Source organism: Notothenia coriiceps, unplaced genomic scaffold (assembly GCF_000735185.1).
Source record: "Notothenia coriiceps isolate Sejong01 unplaced genomic scaffold, NC01 NC01_scaffold00008341, whole genome shotgun sequence".
Classification (NCBI taxonomy): Eukaryota; Metazoa; Chordata; class Actinopteri; order Perciformes; family Nototheniidae; genus Notothenia; species Notothenia coriiceps.
The window spans coordinates 280,764-300,388 of NW_011341042.1; the positions used below are offsets into that span (position 1 = coordinate 280,764).

The 19,625-nt window shown below is 42.3% G+C and overlaps 1 protein-coding gene across 1 annotated transcript; it reads left to right on the forward strand.

Annotated features, from left to right (window-relative positions):
* Positions 1-2,859: 2,859 nt before the first annotated feature.
* Positions 2,860-17,425, forward strand: gpc3 (glypican 3; the record flags this gene model as incomplete). Its single annotated transcript, XM_010770096.1, has 2 exons — positions 2,860-3,329; positions 17,264-17,425. Coding segments are annotated over exons 1-2 (319 nt in total), but the record flags the coding sequence as incomplete, so codon positions are not given.
* Between the last annotated feature and the right edge of the window lie 2,200 nt (positions 17,426-19,625).

Below are 19,625 nucleotides of genomic sequence, written 5' to 3' on the forward strand. Positions count from 1 at the left end.
AAGTTGATTTGCACACGTCTTTGTTTGTTTTTACTGGCCCATTGGGCTCATTAAACCCTATTTTTAATCATCCGCAAAGGGTTACAAATCCTCACACCCGCTGTTTACCAGCTGCTGATGGTTGATTGCGTTACGTAAGTGATTACATGTGCGCAGATATGATTGCGATCATTCTTTAATTGACGCTCATCATGGCATCACGAGACGCTGTTGGCGCCACTTTGTTAAAGCTGCACACCGAGGCGAACACAGTTAGAAACTCATCAGAGCTCACTAATATTGTCATCAGTTGGAGATAATAGCTCATAGGAGAGAAATGGGAAGATATTTTTACTTTTTAGGCTCCTATTTGTATTAATTAGAGTGCATTTCTAAGTTTAAACTCCCCCCACGTGTGTGCTTTGTTTGTACCAAGCAGGAAATCAGTGTTTTTATCCTGAACACAGTGGACCACGTGATAGACGTATAGATTTTAAAAGGAATTATAATTTCCAATAATGTTCCACAATCTTATTAAAGTATAATGTCACCTTTCAATGTTGGACATTTAAATAATTATAACCTAATACGTATAGTCCAGTACTAATATATAGGCTGCAATGTTCAGGTAGCCTACTGACTGTTTCCAGTTACTTTGTACTTTATTTAACTAATTTACAGACTGAATATATAACGTTTCTTCAATTGCATCTAACATTTTATTATTTTTATTTTTAATTTAGCAGATTTGGAAAGCAACAATAATATTATTAGATTACCACATATGTGCACTTTGAAACCAGAGTGTGTTTTATTTTCAAATAACTTCTGGCATGCAAACGTTTTTGAATGGATTTTAAAGGTTTGTCATGCTTGGAAACAGTTTACCTTCTAATACATACATGATGATGACTGCCTAAAAGACATGTATTCTTTTTCCAAACATTGTGATCTGTTCAATATTTGTCTACAGTTGTCTCTATAAATTGATTTTCTTTCTGTTTTCAGGTGGTGCTGCGTCATCCTGCCTGGAGGTGTTGGATGTCAATCGATCCTCCCTCTTCCTATGGTCCTCCAGCTAAGGTGCATCTAGTGTAGTTAGTGAAATAATTCAGAATCTACTGCCCTAGTTGCTCCTTCTGGCTGGAGGGCTTGTTGTTCTCCAGGATCTCTCTTCACGCTCTGAAAACAGATTCATCTCCGGGCTCTATGTGTCTACACTTTTACAAAACACTTGTATGTTGATTTTGTTGGGTGAACTTGTTGCTATCATGCAAGTTTTAATCCAAATAAATATTCTGTTATAATGGTCATAGAAAGGCATATATTCTAAACAAATAAAACAATACATTGCTTATTGGTAAAGGCAAGCAGAAATATAATAGTTTTATTATACCATCGTTCCCTTCAGACTACTTTTCGGTGACATTTCTATATTATCTTTGACACCAAATTGTTCTCTGGGATGGAATGCTTTGTGTCTTTACTTACATAACACTAACATGTTTTAGTTCTGTCAATTGAAGTTACTTTCTCATTGTATCCTTTTTTTGGCAGTTTGAACCCAACTAAACCATCACTGCTAAAGGTCAGACAGAAGCAGAATCACGGTTTAAAGCTTAAAAAAAAATAATGAAATAGTTAAGTAGTACTGATAATAGTAAAAGTTTAAAAACAATGCATTGCCTAAATACCAACAAGGGGAAAATATGTCTATTTTATTGGCTTTTTGGCAGTTTCTAGCCAAACAAAACTTCACTGATTATGGTCAGACAGAAGCAGAGTCTTAAAGTGTTCAATAACGATGTATTGCTTAAAGGCTAGTTGAAATATCAAAAATTGTTGTGCAAGTGTCGAAAATGTGTATGACTTTCTGCCTAGTTGTGGACCTGGTAGTCCCAAAGTGCTCACAGTGCAGGTAGTACTCACTGACCTACTGCAGTTTGTGCACTTCCGGTACTGCCGGTCACCTTCCCTCACGCGTCAGCCTGTTTACACCTGGAACCATGTGGGTTTACAGCCAGTTTTGTTGGTTTGCTCTCAGATGTTGCCAGTCTCTGCTGTGCAAATCCATGCAAAGCTCTCTGTTTCTCAAAATCTCAGCCAAAAGAAGAGCTATTTTTCTTTATTCCAAGCTTTGATGAACACTTGAAAGAGTCTGTAAGGCACAAAACAGCTGCTGTTTGTTTCTCCCCCATTGTTGCTGACGTGTTATGCTCTCCAGGCGTCTTAACATCAAGCTTCTTTGACATTGCTGCTTGTCTCGCTGTTTTCGGGTGGATGACTTCACAATTTCAATACTCGAAAAAATAAAAGAAATTGCACAGTATCCATCTGCAAGCCGCCAGATGTTGTGAACAGCTACACGTGTTTTTAGATTGTACTCATTTGGCGAAACATAAAAAGTTGTATGTGCTTTTTTTTTCTGGCTTTATGGACTTTTTATTATCAATCTTCAGAGTAAGAGCAACAGATATTGTCAAACTGAACACTAGGTGGCACCATTTCGACTTTATTGACTCTTGATGCAAAAGACTGTCCACTCAAGATGAAGAATAATCACTATAGGTATTCAATTAAATGTGTGTAATTATTAGAAGTAAGTAGATGCTGTTAATTGTGTCATCCCACATGTTTTCTGTACACGTTCCCCATGTTTTTGCAAAAATAAAAGCTTATTTCCATACCATATCCCACGCTTATGTGTCATTTTTCATTTTAATGTATGCGCATCTCCTGGGCACATTACGCGCCTCAGGGACGGTGTCCCAATTGCATCCCATAACACACACTGCCATTCATCTAACACGACGACAGCTCGTGCACCGCATCACCCCCCTCCTATCCACTCCTGCATCCACACACAGCCAGCTCGCATCACTACTATCACGCTTGAGAGGGGGAGAGAAGACCTATAGGCGCAGGTTTACGCTGTGTGACGCGCGCTTTTGGAGAGGGAGCGCGCACTTGTATTCATCTGTGCAGCGAGGTGAGAGTCATTGGCGTGAGTGAAGAGGGACTCAAGTTATCAGAGCACATTTCTGAGCGGACGGACACGAACAAATCATGAGGATGCTGATCCTGGAGCAGCAGCTTCCTCTCTTCAGCGCAAACCCGGGATGCTCGTGTAACTTTTAATGTGTTGAAGTTTCGTGGTTTCTGTCTTATTTCTGTTCGCTTTTAAGTGCCTGCCATGGCTGCTCCATCAGTGCACAGTGCACTCTTTCTGTGCGCCTTCCTCCAGCTGTTCCCCCTGCCCGGAGGACAGGTGCCGAGCTGCCAGGAGGTGCGCACCGTGTTCCAGTCTCTGCATCCGAGCTCCAAATGGGTCCCAGAAACGCCGGTGTCCGGTAACTATGATCAACTTTAAGCTTTGACACGTAGCTTTATAGCTTTTACGCAAACAAATTGGATGCACCATTACAGTCCTCCAGCCACTACATTTCAAGGCTTCATCAGAGAGCCAACCCACACACACTCTCCATCCCTCTGGCTCAACAACCTGCTCTGTAAAAAAAAAAAAATCTATTGGCCAGTTAAGTATCTTGTAAAAAATATAGAATCGATCAATCCAAAAGTGGAGCCACTGATTTTTGGAAATTGGAAGCAGATTTCTTGCATTTGTTTTTTTTGTGTGGGCTTGAATCTCCTGCTAAGTTTGAAACAGGTGATTAATAGTCATTTTTAAGCTGCCACATTGTCACAGAATATATATTAGAGGTGTGATTTGAATTGTAACCAACAATGGAAGCAAAACCTGCATTTATCCAAAGGGGTAATTATGTTCCCAGGAGCTCCAATGTCAGTGACTCTGCCCTTTAGTGGAAAGAACAAGAAAAGTGACTCGACTTTTTAAAAACTGAGCTAATAGTGAATTCATTGAGGTATTTGCAGGATAGATGAATCCCCCCGATTACATTTTGCAGAACACAGCGTGTGTGTGCACTGCTGGAGCCTGTTGCATGTTTCTGATCCAGGATGCAAATGAGAATTTCTGTCATGTGGCTGAATCAGAGCCAGATGCAAAGGCAGAATTGGGTGTTAAGAGTGTCATGTCAGCATGTGGAAAGTGCTCCAGGTGATCGGTTTTCTCTCCATTCGCAGCATGCACCTGATTCTCCGGAGAGATGTTTACCAAATAATGCAAAATGTTCACAGGAGAGTGTAATGAATCACACAGCTGATTCAAGACAAACAGCAGGAAAATCTGCACTTTGAAGCACAGTTTGTCACGCCAGCGGCCAGCCTGTATTAATCTATCTCTGTGTGCATGCAGCTCCAACCTGCTGAGCCCTTACATCTCTCCGTGTATCTGTAATCATACACCCTACACCTATTTGGTCATCAAGCATTTTATCAGCCAGAGGAATATTTAGGAATATTTTCAGAGCGGCCCAGCTTTGCATCTTCCCTGAGCCCTGCGCGCCAGGCATCTCGGGAAACATTACCTCCAGTGGAAATCAATCCAGCAGTCAGCCAAAGGACAATTCATCCTGGCCTGTTAAGAGGTAGTTTGGTTTACACATCCCCGCGACGCCCCCGGCTACTCTGCTGCAGATTAATTGCTGGTTTTATGAAGTCAGCTGCTAGTGCGGTGCCTTAGCAAAGTGACTGATGGTAGTGGATTCAGACATCTGCACTAAAAAGATTTCCAGATGAATGTACAACATGGATTAAAAAACCTAATGCTTCTTTTTAAACACATAATTTTATGTTATTTAGTTGTATCTTGAAATCATTTGATGTTTCCTCATCTTATGAAAGGCTCATGATCATGAATAAAGACATGTTTAGTACATTCAGCTTTCATTCATTTGTAAATGTTGGTCTCAGCAGTGGTGGAAAGCAAGTACATTTATTATACATACAACTTTGAGGTAGTTGTACATGTTTCACTTTTCACTTCATATATATGTTTTAGGTCATATTTGGTTCACAGGTGAGATTTTAAATGCATGACTTTTACTTGACGTTTTATCACAGTTTGTCCATAAGAAGTCTAATAGGGTGTTGAAAATGGATACATTTGGATAAACTGTTTAACAAATGAAATGTGAAATATATCCTTTTTAGATAAGATAATGTCACTGTGCAATTACATGTCTTTGGAGCAACCCTGCAGATGCTTAGCTGAGGATAAAAAGTATAAAGTATAATGCTATGATACAAAATATAAGATATAAAATAGATCAATATAAATAAATATGCACACAATTAAATATTTGGCTCGGTAAAAATGTGTTCATTTCTCTATTTGGACATCTTTATTAAGTGAAATTGTGAAAAAAAAGACGGGGAAACAGCTCCATACATTTTTAAAAACTGGATTTTGATGTCACAAGAAAAAGGAAAAATGGTTGGATTAGCATATGCAGCAGTGCAACAACGAGGAAGTAAATCCAATATATACAAAACACACAGGTTACTATAAGATTCCCAATTGGGCTGACATGTGTATACAAACTATAATATAAGGTTTTAAAGGTCCCCTATTATACTCTTTTTCAACAATATATTATAGGTCTCTTTAAATGCTAATGAGCTGCTGCTGACCACGCCCCTCTGAGAGATGATTGAAACAATGGTGCTCTAGGAGGAGATTCAGGTGATAAGGTGGACGGGTGATACCTTGATTGGGTATTGGCTAATGGTTGCACAACCAAAAACTGATTAGCTCATTTTCAGACGGATTTTTATAAAATGGATTAGGACAAAAAGAGAGAATCTTTTTCAGAATCTCTTAAAACAGGGGGAACACAGATTTATGTGACCTTTAACATGTCCCGTGTAACACATTTGACAAAGTGTTTTATGGGTAGGTACTTTTGACTTTATTCTTAGGATCCACATAAAAGACAGTTTACACCATATTTCTGACCATCTACAATAAAAACAAAAAACTAATTAAATAAGAGAAAGTCTCACATTCATAATGTTACACCAACAGTACATGATCAAATCGAAAGCCAGACATAATAAAATATGTACAAAAAAGTGTTTGTTACTGCACAATGCTAACTCTGCGCTGTTAAACCATACAAGCAACATCAATATAATCAACCTTAGATATTCATTGATCGATGTAGAATCACGTACTCGTACAAGTGTAGTTGACTTTAACATCGAAGGAAATGTTTCTTACATGACGAATTAAATAATCGGAATATTCAACAATTCTTGATCTCCTGAAGACAAAAAGGGACACCACTCTGAGAGCATCTGTAGAGAAATATAGTAGAATATGACGAAAAATACAAATGATTGAGAAACAGTTTGCAACCGATTGCAGTGTACATTTACATTTTTTATAAACACATCCGAAGTTCACACTTTTAGCAAGGTCTGCAGTGAGGAGCATGTTGCCTTGGCTTTGCCACAAAAAGTATTTTATCCTGTAAAATATTAAAGTCCCCTCACAATTCAATATTTTTTCAACAATGAGGCCTGAACGCAGAGAGAAGAAGCAACCTTGTAAAATGTCATGTTGATTGAATAATGTTTGATAAGCTGCGGTTAGAAATGTGTGTCTTATTGCAACTAATTTTTAGTGGTCCAGTTTAATCAAAGTGTGATGTTGTTTGCATTATATGGATAGAAAATAAGCAAAGAATGAAGGAAATTCTGACTAGATAAACATAATTTGATTTGTATTTTCTGTTTTCTTAGTCTGTTTATCACCCTGGGACCCTTTTAGGTTTCTCTTGTGACTGTGTGGGGGCCCAAACCCCTATGTTGGGAACCACTGCATTAAAACAATATGAATGTTTTTCAGTGCAGTAACAGTTGCATTACCAAACGTTACATCATCAACAATGATCACATTCACTGCATTGATAATATATTCCGTTTTATATGGATCTCTGTGTAAATCCACATGGAAGAAGCTGTTGCAAAATGTTGCATTATTCTGAAAAACATGTAAAGTCGCATAATATTCTTTAAAATATAGTATTTTAGTTTTCCTTCAAATAAATAGACTCATATTAAACTTCCCATGTTTTCAAACTGTCACTTAATCCAGTGGTGACATTGAAATCCTAGACTAAATGTAAGCAATGCATAAAGATTTAAAAAGTAATATGAGAGTTGGCGCTAAGCTTATACTTTAGGTAGGATTTCCATAAATCCCAGCTCTTCTTATTCTGCTTTACTAATGAGCTTTTTTGCTTTACATTTCACAAAAGCATCAAATATGCAGCCGCTTCCTTCTCATACATTCAGTACATTCTTTGGGTCCAATTTTGTGGTCATCCATAAAACATCTGTCATTAATAATTGCAGAATAAGTTGAAGAGGTTTGCTATAATAGTTCTGAACTTTGTGCTTGCTCGAAAATGTGCAATTGAATGCGGTAACTGTGCGGCCCTAATGTAACGCTAGTTCTTCATTGAGGCATGAGGCTGATGAAAGATTGATGAAGTTAAATGTTGAGGATGGCTTGCTGTGATTCTACTGAGAGAAGTATCACTTTCTCTATGTGTGTGTGTGTATTGATAATATGATGTATCATGTGTGGGAGGTGTCTGATTCAGAGAGATGTCCGCAGAGCTAATAATGCTGCATGTGGTGCCAAGAGGGTATAAACCACCAAAACACAAAAAGCTTAAGTTTTTCTTTCCGCCCTCGTGATTTTTAAAAGAAGTGAAAAAAAGCACTACAGTGGAGATATGAAAAACACAAACAGTGCTGTAGGAGTACCACTCATGTCTTTGTTGTGGCTGTGGCTGTGGGTGGTTGTAGTGTCTGAAGGTGAAATGGAGGCTGGGTGTCAGTTCGCTCCACCGCGTAGTCATATATGTGCGAGAGAGAGAGAGGCACTTACCCCGGGACATGAGTGTGAAAGCAGCTCCATCAGTGTTCGCCGGTGTTTGGGAGCGGAGGACGTGGAGGATCTCTGACAGCAGCAGATTCATGAGAGAGGAGCGCCTGATTCCCACTAAATGGAAGACATGTTTGCTGGAGGCTGGGCTGACAGCTGTCTCTCATCGATACACCAAAAACAGTGGTCGTACAAAGGAGTCTGAGCTGAAGAAATTATAGTCTCATGTTCTTTGATTGTAGAAGCCAGAAATAGGTGCAGGAGATGAGTTGGCGTTCTCGGGATTTATCTGCAGGGTCCAAGGGCGTCACTGTGTGTTGAAACTTCACCAACTTTAAGTAACAACCTGCACCGTTTACATATGATTTGGATCGTATGTGCTCACAGACATTTATATATGTTTTGGTATTCATAATTATACACAGAGCTGGGAGGGTTCTTAAAGGGGCCCGCCCTATTATGCTCATTTTCAGGTTCTTGTTTTAATCTCGTGCCTCTACTGTGACATGTCTCCATGCTTTAATGTTCAAAAAGCTCTTTATTTTTCTCATACTGCCTGTGCTGCAGCACCTCTTTTCTCCCTCTGTCTGAAACCAGAGCCCAGTCTGCTCTGATTGGTTAGCTGGCCGGCTTGGTTGTGATTGGTCAGCCGCTTAGAGATGTCCCGCCCCTTAGTTTATTATGACAATGTGTTGGAGCGCTATAGCCAATAGAAGTGAAGTGTTTGTTATGGGGCTTTCACACCAACGCGGTTCCAGGGCTGGTTCGGAGCTAGAGCCTGAAAAGCACTGTTCACACCGCAGCGGAGCCGCCTCTAAGCTCCGGAATCCGGTTCGTTTCAAGCACCAAAAAAATGTCGGTCTAGAAGCAAGAACCGCATACGTCAGGCTTACGTCAGAGGGGGGCGAGATTAACCTGAGCTAACAGTTAAAGGCGAGTACGGCAAATAAAAGTTGTAACAAGCAGTAGTGCTGAGCAAAGTGACTAGAACGCAACCACACACTTATAAAAAAAAACACTTTATAAAGTCAGGCAACACTATCCAGGCTTCGTGTGATTCTGTTTATTTGTACCTTACTTTGTCCATCCGTTCGCTGTTATTGATCATTGTGGAGAGCAGCCGGACGTTTTGTTTTGTATTATAGCAGCTATCTGATGGAATCAATACATGGGCTGCACAGGTTGTCATGTCCGACTATCACAAGTAGAATCATAATGAAAAATACTTGCTTATGTCACAATAGGATAGCAACAACAAGTAGTCAAGATAGTCAGTTTAGCTTTGGTTGCTATGCTAACATCACTCATTTTATACCAGAGAAACTTTAATAACAGCGTTGTGATACCAAACAGCGTCAATTCATAGTGAAACACATTCACTTATGGGGAATTGGGGATATGTATCAGCTGCTTGTGTGACAGTCAGACAGTGAATACTTTACAGCGGCAGCTGCCGTGTGAGCTAACCCGGAGCTAACGGGAGAATAAACTCCTGTGGAAGAGCAGCCAGCACTGCAGCGGTCGGTAAATGCCGCTGAAATATATTAATAAACAATGAACCACAGCACTCTGGAGAAAAGTATAAGGTTGGAGAAGTCGTTATTTATTTTAATCTGGCTTCGTTTGATTAAAAGCAACACGATCATCGACCCGACGCAGTCCCCCATTGTTGATGTTGTTGTTGTTGTGAGCGTCGTAACGCCGTTGGGGAGCAAATCAGCGATGTAAACGGTGAAGTCATGACGCAGCAGCAGCAGCACCAGTCGGGCTCTGGGCGGTGTGAACAAAGCGGGAGCAGAAAAGGGAAACCGGAGCTGAACCAGAAAAGCTCTAGCTCGGAGCTAGAAAGGGAAAAGCGCTGGTGTGAAAGACGCACCAGAGACAGAGCTGAGGAAGGAGAGGAGGAACAAGAAAGGGAAGAGATGCTGGAGAAAACAAATCTGAAACTCAAGCCTTTTAGTTTCAGAGCTTACCCTTGGAAAGCTGTCATCGCCGTATTCAGACTAACAGTATTCTGAGGGATGAAACTACAGCAGTCAACAAAAGCGACCACTTATATCTGTCGTCCACACACTGAATAACTTATTAAGTTGTTCTCAGAAAGAAAAGCCGAGTGTTCACTGTGACTCCAATCAGCTTTTTATTTCAAACAGAAACATGACTGATGCCCCGAGGCAGTCAGATCTGCTGCTGACTGTCTCATTACCAACACACTGAGGAGAGATTGACTCAATAACACTTAGCCTCATATTTTTAGCTTCACAAATGTTGTTCTAGCCACAATGTTATAATTTGAAACACAGTACTGGGACTCAAATCTTTTTATACCAATATGCAACTGCCACCCCATTGACTCCATAGGAACCAGGGAGCTGGCCTCAATGTGCAAACCATGGAGGAAACAAATTAGATGATATGCAGCAAAGATCCCCAGCTACATTTAAATCCTGGATTTTGGATAAAGAGTGAGCACGTTAGACCCTCCACCATCAAGACGCCCATTTCAGATCTTATTCCCCACATCTTTAAGGTGACTGATATCAGGAGGTTGAATAGAGTCATCAAGAATGAGTATTTAATCCCAGAAATTAGTTAGTTTGCACTAGGTATTTGCTGACGTAGAACAAAACATAACAATCTTTTCAGCTTGTGTTAACCGCATAACCTATTTCAGGCTTCAAACCAAAAACATGTTCAAAAAACCATTCCGGGTTCGCTTCTGGGTAAAACAAAGATGATGCGGGTCGGGATGCGGGTGTTGCATAATAAATATATTTAAATAATAATAATTTAGTTTAATGTTTAAGTCCTCAGACCTTTCCCCCGCGGGACCGAGCATAATCATAACCTCTGCAGCGCATCTATCTGCTGTTGAGCGCGCCACATTCTGAATAGCTGAGGTGAAGCTCTCTAGCGGAGAATACAGCATTTTCAATAACTCTTCCTCAAGAGCGAAATCCAACGTCTGGGAGGCTTTTGGTGTCATCCTAGATGCCGAAAATAACCAACATCCCAGGCTTTTTGAGCCAAATATGCAACTGCGTGTGTTAATAATTGCACGCTTTCACTGCTTATATATATGCGGGTTCGGGTCGGGTTGCGGATCTTGTGCCGGCGGGTCGGGTCGGGTTGCGGAACTAATTGGCAATATGTGCGGGTAGCGGGGCGGGTTCGGTATTGCACGTCGCGAGTGCGGGGCGGGAGCGGTTCTTGAAAATCAGACCCGTGCAGGACTCTACTTCAAGGTGACGATACAGGAAGTGGTGAAACGCTCAGCCATTTCTGGGATTTAGAACTCATTCCTGAACCGACTCTATTTCTAAAAGACTTACATTTTCTAAAGACAAGATGATTCAGGTTTACAATGATCTAAGTCCTCATCGATACAGTAAAGATGAATCTAAAGTCTAACACCTACATGTAAATAAGCCTTCTTTGGTGACCATATGTTACCTTGCATTACAGTCTGCACTCTGTGTGTGGATATCCTATCCTTCCTCAGTATGGAAGAACTTAGAGTATGTCGATGCCAGGTAAAATGTGAGGGTAATACCGGCATTCAGAATAATGTGTCAAGACAAGGATCATAGATAAATGCCAGGGTGAGATGGGGGTGTCTACAGATATCTATAGCTGAGATGAACGGAGATTTCTAGACAGTTGTCTTAATACCAAAAAAAAGCATCTGTCCACAAAGTGCTTTAACGACAGGCCGCAGTGAACGTTAGCTATTCATGATCTTTGTCACACATGAAAGCCCCCCCCTCAACACAAACTTTTCTGCTGTGAATATGTCTGTTGTCCCCTCAGTGAACATGTACACATGGAAGGGGATGATGAGGGGCTGTGAAGCAGAACATAAGTTTTTTTCTCATGGTTATCTCAGCCCTCAGCAGAGAGAGTCTCCTCTTCCTTCTCTCCTTCCCGCTCAGCCTCTGCTTTTTTCTCCCTTCCTATCACTCCCCCTCCCTGTCTACCCATCGCCCCCTCTTTTTTTTCTCACCCTCTTCCATTTCCCCCTCCCCTCTCATCTCCTTTCCCCTCCCTTTCCTTCTCCTCTGAGCCTCTGTCCGACCTCCCTGCCTCCCCCCTCCACTTCCGTCGCTCTCTCTCTGTCCTCTCTCCTTCTCTCTCATCTCTCCCCTCTCTCTCTCCATCCTTATCCTCCCAGCTCCCTCACCCCCCCTCCACCTCATCCTCCCTCCTCTTCCTCCCAGCTCCCTCACTCGCCCCCCCCATCCACTTCATCCTATCTCCCCCTCCCCCTTCACTGATCTCTCTAGCTCCTTCTGTCCCTCTCCTTCCTCCCTCCCAACATCCCCACCCCCCTCTCATAGCTGTGAGGTGAGCTACTGCTGGAACTAACACTGCCTCCATTACCTGACTCTCTCACAGCTGTAGATCGGTGTCACATGAGGCGCGTTCACAAGTACTTTTCCCACAAAGGTTCCTGAGAACTAAGATTTAGATGCGTTCACACCAAAAAGTCTAAATTAGTTATCGAGAACCTTTTTTACCCCCTTTTCAGTCCCTGCTAGAGAGCAGGGACTTTCGTGGGAGAAAAAGGTTCCTGTGTCTGATTGGCTGGGCGGAATGCAAACCAGGCCCCGTCAAACTCCCAAAAACTTTTGTGAAGCCGCCATTTTATTATCCTCGCATTGCATTATTAGCATTAGCCCAGCGCAGAAATGCAGAGAGACTAACTTATGACAACACAAAATAAAAGATGGGAGCGGTGGAGATGAGGAGGTGTCGGCGTTCTGGCCGTTTAATCGGAAGGCTTCAGTAGAAGCTGCTGGAAGTCCCAGCAGCTTCGACTGAAGCCAGTCCTAACTCCGCGGACTTCCGGCCGGGGATTTTGGGCGGCAGTATACGCCGTGAAGTTGTTTGCGGCCTGCCAGTAAACCCAAAGCAGAAGAAGAAGAAGTGACGTCAGAGGCTTCATTTGCCTAATCCACCCCCAGGAACTAATTTCCGGTGTGAACGCGATCTGTACTTAGTTCACGAGAACTAAGAGTTCTCAGGAACCTTTGTGGGAAAGTACTTGGTGTGAAGCCCCCTATAGAGTACGATTCTACTTAATNACAGCTCTGCAAACTGTTCCCGTTGTGATTATAAGTTATTCAAGATGATCAAATGTGCATCAGACTTTCTGCCCTTTACCGTTTGTTTACTCACTAATCACATCTCCCCTGGATGTTAGGCTATTTATTTTAATACAACTGCTTTCATTGTGAGGCGATGTTTACAGTGAGAACAGCAATAATATATGTAACAGGCCTACATTACACACTTTATTTGTATGCTTTAGTAGATATCTACAAGTAAACAGTAGATATTTTTCATGACACCATATAGTGCTTCACATAATAAAATATACAAGGGCTGTAGCCTGATATACATGATATGCTTTAGGAGCTGTATGTGTGTGTTGTACAGTCAGTAGGTGTCTGTTGTGGAGTGTATAGGTGTCTGTTGTAATTGAATTTGCCGCCAGCAGAGCCGGTGTGTGTGTGTGTGGGTTAGATAACCCCAACCCTAAACTCTAAAGGCCCAGATACACCGGCCCGAAATCGGCAGTAAATGGGAGTCGGGCCGAACATGAGCGTGGGCACGCCCTATTCGGAGTGGTGTGCGCCGCACCGTCGGGTCTTTTCTGCCGACCTGACGCCTTTTCTTGCCGATTCAACATGTTGAATCGGCGTCGGGAACACCACCGGAAGTCGGACAAAGGGATAACACTGATTGGCTGTTCAGCTAGCGAATCAGTGCATGAGAAGCGTTAACGGAAGTGAGGGAGATAAACAAATGATTTAAAATGGAAGATGGAACACACACGGACGGCTATTTCACCTCATCGGTTTATAGAGCTCCTGTTCGTTCATGTTTTCAATGGACGAGAGTGAAAATGGAAAGAAAAACGCTATTTGTTGTTTGTTTATATCACGGAGTCTGTTCTTCTTCTCTGTTTTCCGGGTTGTTGCCTCTTTTGAATGATGAATACACACTACCGCCGCCTGCTGGTAAGGAGAGTTATTGCCACTCACGCATGCGCAGTTCATACATGCTCGGCTCGGATTTGCGGTGTGTTCCAGTGCGCGAAGTCGGCAAATACGCAGGAGAGTCCGGCGACGCAACAGTCGGTGTCGGCGTCGGCGACATCTCAGGTGACTGGCCGGTGTATCTGGGCCTTAAAAGACACCGGACATGACGAATAGGTGGATCAGTTTGACCTGAATCGAGAAGTCTTTTAGTCCAAGTAAGCCTGGATGTGTGTCTCGTTTACTCACGTCTTCATATTGTGACATGTCTCTTTTTAACGGCAATCCCTTGTGTTTGCAGTCTCATTGTGCTATGTAGAGATCGGGCTCTTGCACATTCACTCTCCCGCTTTCAAATGATTGCTTCATCAAACGATCTCAAAGTGGAGCAGTCAGCAAAGCCCCTAAAAACACTTAAAACATAATCCCCCAGTAGCTAATGATATTATTATTCCTTAGGTTGGTTGTAAATTGCGCTATCTTCATTTTATTGTCTTTACAAAGTGACACTGGCTTGTTTTGCCCTGGAGAGGAAGCCATGAGTCCCACATGCTTCACACTGGTACTTGATGTATAATTTATGCTCATAATGAACAGCTTTTATCATATTCTATATCTTAAAACAACTTGTTTTTCCCCCATGGTCTCTCTCCACCATTAAGCTTGCATAGTGATAGCTTTCTAATTGGTGCTGGGGAACTAAGAGAGTGTATTTGTGGCTACCCCCCCACCCCCCTCTTTTTCATATGGCTTGTAGTCCCCGAGCTTGTTAAAGATGTGAAAGGAAGGGACTCCTCTCAGTGTACACAGGACTGTTTGAGCCCCTGCTGGAGTTTTCACCCTTGGCATTTCCACAGAAAACATTATTTCATGCAGCAAAGGATCGTCAGATGACAAACCGAGGGGCGATCAATGCGTTTTTTTGAAAAGCCATTCAAAGACCTTGACACTGAAACTTGCAGCTGTTCTGCATGTAGAATCATCTAGCTCGCCATTTCAAAGTATTGATTGAAAGTAGGTAATAAGTTAAGGGCGTCACCTTGGACTGATATTGTATGTTGGAGGGCAAATTTACATCTAAATTTCTCCGAGCCCTGCACCTTGTCTCTCTTCATTTTGTGCCAGAGAAGTGGCAATCAGGACACAAGAATCGACTAATTAACCAATGACAGACTGATAGAAAGGGGGTCGAGGTGCCCGGTGGCTATTAAACTCAAGGTATGTGAAGTGAAACAAGCTCAGAACAAAACTGTTCAGGGTTGACGACGACTTAAGAAAACACGAGGAGGAGGAGGAGGAGGGTTAGCCTAAAGCAAAGAGGAATAGCAAGAAGCTTATTCCCAAGTGATCTGTCAGTCAGAAAGAATGCTTTATTTAGATGGTATCACTTTGTTATTTGTGAAACTCTACAGGGAATAATTTTCCTGTCGAATCCTTCACTTATTTCCTCATCGCAGTGGAACTTCTGCAATGAAACGCATTTATCATCTGCAAAGCGACTAAGGCTCAGATGAAACTGTCTGCTAGGCCGCAGATAATTGCCAAATCCTCGCCTTTCTGCGCTTACCTAGCCTATGGTGCTATTGACAGCTTAATCATTTCGCCCCTGCAGCCTGAAATTAGCTTGATCTTATCTGTCAGGACTCCTTTGTCGGCATTGATTTAAGATATTAAGCCTGTCAGTATTTATACAAAAGGTGGCATGTGACAGTTTTATTGCCTGTTTCACTCATTAGACGGTGTACCTTTAAACCCTGATGGGAGTCAGGAGCGAGCTGGAAGTAAACCGAAGCTGTTCCCCGCTCGACTCCCCGGTACTTACTCATTATCGACACTGTCGCTCTGTTGCATCTCCTGCTAGTTTGACTTCCTGCTGTTTCCATTGTTACCCTCGCAGCTTTGTTTCCTAGGATCCCTTTGTTTGAAGTTCTCCTCAAACCAATTGAGAGATTCACTTTTCATATTTAAGATAAAGCCTCGGTCTTGACAAAAGCCTTTCGTCTGTCTTTTGACACGCTTGTTATCAAGACTTTTCTGATATATAAATATACATACTCGATCCCTCCCTCCAAATTAATCTCCCCTCTCTACATCCTCCGCATCCCGACCGCTGGCAGACTCCCCTGACATTTGTTTACCGCGCCATCAATCAGGCCCTTGTCACTGACGCCTCTCAGGCAGAAGATCCTGAACGCAACACAGCTTCTGCATCCTCCACCAAGCTTTTAACAACCACATGGGACAGAGAGAGATAGAAAAGGGAAGGAGAAGGAGCTCCTCTTTGTATTCAAACATCACACGCTTGTGCCCTATTTACGTCTGCGTGCATCGTTTTAAAGCAGTGATCTGGGAATTGGTTGGAAATCTACAGAAAGAGCGTATTCCAATGTACCTTTCTTTTCCAATAGAAGTGTTAGACACATAATCGTGATAACTGCAACATAGATGTATCTTTTGTAAATGTGTCACATTAGTTTATTTTGACTGTTTTCAAACTTTAGAAGTTGTTTTGTTCTTAAAAGCGTTGCTGTGACATTTTAATGGTAGAGGATTGTGAATGGTTCTCTATAAAAGACATCCTCCAGACAGTGCATTGTCACGCAGAAAACTGCAGTTCGTTCACCCTGGATGTTGCAGCAGCTGTGGCACGTTGACTCATTTCTAACTAAGTCTTTGTGTCCCTCCTCACTGGGATTTTTTCAAGTTGAATTCATTTCTTCGGGGCGTTTGTTCTTTGATCTGGTTATGTACAGCTGCGTCAGACAGCCTACCTTTCCTTGTCACCTTAGTTTTGCCTCCGCTGGCTTACAACTGCATCTTTCAAAGGGAAGCTCTGGGAATCCAATTATTTCTCCTCTGTGTAAACAACCTGTAAAGTCAGTGGCCAGGCGTAGAAATGTTGTTTCATCACCCTCAATTTGACTCCTGGCTGTTTTTCTCATGTCATAGTGAAAGCACGCTGAGACCTGCATTTGTTTGTCTGCACGCTGAACTGCTCCCGGCTCACATCTTTGTGCCTAACAGATTCTTATTTTTGGATCCTCGGTGTGAAAAGTGTAGCCTGGAGTGGTGGGAAAACTTTTTCTGTTGACCAAATTGATCTCTGAGGAGTACAACGCAGCCAGGGTGTGTTGCGTGAATGTGCATTGAAATTACTCTTTTTTTTCTTTTTTTGAGCAATTTATTTTGGGCTTCAGACTCGCTTCATAACACAGCCTCCTCATAATGAGAGCAATCACACGCTCATTAAGGCTGCAGAATCTGCTGTATAGTGTTTCCTGTGTTTATTATGCAGAGGGATGCAGCTGAATCATTTTGTGTAAAAAGAAAGGGCTTCTGGTTCATGAGAATTAAATAAAAGTGGCTTTTTCACAGCTCCTGTCCTCTACTCATCCACACTCCTGTCCTTCTGATTTCCTACCAGGTGCCGATCTGCAGGTCTGCCAAACCAAAGGCCCGACATGCTGTTCCAAGAAAATGGAGGAGCGGTATCAGGTAGCCGCACGCAGCAACATGGAGTCTGGTCTGCAGGTTGTCAGCGCTCAACTCAAGCGTATCATCATCCAAAACGCTGCCATATTTCAAGGTAAGCAGTGTGTGTCTTTAGAAAAACAAAATGTTATTTTCACTAGAGCAGAGAGAAAAACACTCCCATTATTGCAATTCTAAACTGATAATTGACGTCCTGAAATCGACTCCACTTTCTTGGCTTCGCATCCCTGTTCACGTCAGCGGCTCACTCCTCCAGACAGTGAGTCATATTTGAAATAAAGCAGGAGCGTAATGCACGCAGACAGGGATGAGATGTTCAGCTGCTGTTGACTAAATGTAAGAATGGCAGAGACGGGTGGTTAAGGTGACTTTAGATGTAGCATGGTTGTCTGTGCCAGACATGTTGTCGCAGAAAGTGACAGCCTCCTGGGATATTGGCGCACTGCAGTCGGTGATGACTGTTATTCACAGAGTGCAAAACGCCAGTCAGCAGCGGCCCTGGGAAGCACTCACAGATGAGAGAGGTCAGAGGAGGCCATTGGTTCTGGCTAAGAGAAGTATTCAAACAACGCTCTTGGCAACGATGATGAGAAAAGAACATGGGAAACTGGAGAGGTTTAACATGCTGTCAGCTGAGAACTCAAGGATGATGGCGCAGGAGGTAGGTGACGGCTGAAAAACTGAAGAGAGAAATGACACCTGCTTACAATGCTGGAAGCTGATATATTATAAAAGTCAGCAGGAGCTGTGTAACAGCATTAAATCAGCATTTCCTTACTGAATTGTTCCTTTAAAGAGCTGAGACTGCTCTGAGCTACAGCTCTTGTTTCTTTGTTCTTGGCTAAGCTAAAGTTTCTCAAAGTTCCCTTCAGGCCTTATAATTCTATTAAAGGAAAAGTTGGACATCTTGGGAACTACGCTTATTACCTTTCTTGTTTGAGAGAGACAGGGTTGAACAGGGAACTAAAGTCAGCCAATCCCTTGCTAACAGCACATTAACTCAATTCACCTCAACAGGGTTAGAAAGCAGTTCTACACACAATTGATGCTGATAGCCCCCAGTCTCACGGCATTTCGTGTTATCGTCACAAAATTAATTTCATCTATTGACACCAACACGATTTTCACATTTTTTTCCGTGTCACACGAAAAGCAATGAATTTCTATTTGTAGTATGTTTCGTGCCTGCAGCACGTCTTTTTGTCCGGTCGGGTCTTGGAAGACCGGAAGCTGTGGGGTTCATAAAGACATTTTCTTACTCAATATCTTACCCTAAGCCTAACCCTAACCCTTTTATTTGAAATAGTATAATGTCTGAGTTTTTTTGCCGTCCGCGAGGAAAATAAATGGGGAAAAGAGCCTCAGAATACTGAAATCTGTATTTTCTTTAATCTTTTTTCCTTCTAATTTGTTATTATTTTGTGCAGGCACGAAACATACTACCAATACATTGCTTCTAAAATCGTTCTGCGTCCGAATACTGAAATCTGTATTTTTTTTTATCTCTTTTTCCTTCAAATTTGTTTTTCATTTTTTTTACTCACCCACACCCGAATCCGTGAACACATTACACCCCTCCTCATCAAGCTCCACTGGCTCCCCATCCCCCAGAGAATTCAGTAACATCCTCCTAATGACATACAAAGCCCTCCATAACCTGGCCCCATCCTACCTGACTGACCTCCTCCACAGACACTCTCCCACTCGCTCCCTCCGCTCTGCCACTGCCAACCTCCTGTCCCTCCCCACCTGGACCAACCTCAAGTCCTGGGGCGGCAGAGCCTTCTCCGTTGCTGCACCCACCCTCTGGAACTCACTACCCCAATCCATCAGAGATTCCCCACCTGTTCAACACTGTATTCAACCACTGACCCCCCACCCCTCCCCTATTTTCTGTTTTGTTTATCTCTTTTTGTATTTTTATTTTTTAATTCTCTGTCAAAGCGTCTTTGAGTTTCCTGAAAAGCGCTATGCAAGTCTCATGTATTATTATTATTACATTGCTTTTAAAATCGTTCTGTGTGACACGAAAAAAATGGGGAAATCGTTTTGGTGAACACGAATCAATAGATACATTTCGTGACTATAACATGAAATGCCGTGAGACTGTGTTGCGATATCATATTAACTTAGAAATACATTCACATCACAGCAACATAGCACTGGTTCACTCAATTGAAGCTCTCGACGGCAAAAAGAGATACGTTAAATGAACGATTCATTGGTGTGTATTCTGAGTTGTGCAGGATAGGCCGCTAACTGGCTAGCTCCGTCTCTACCTCCTGCTGGGAGGT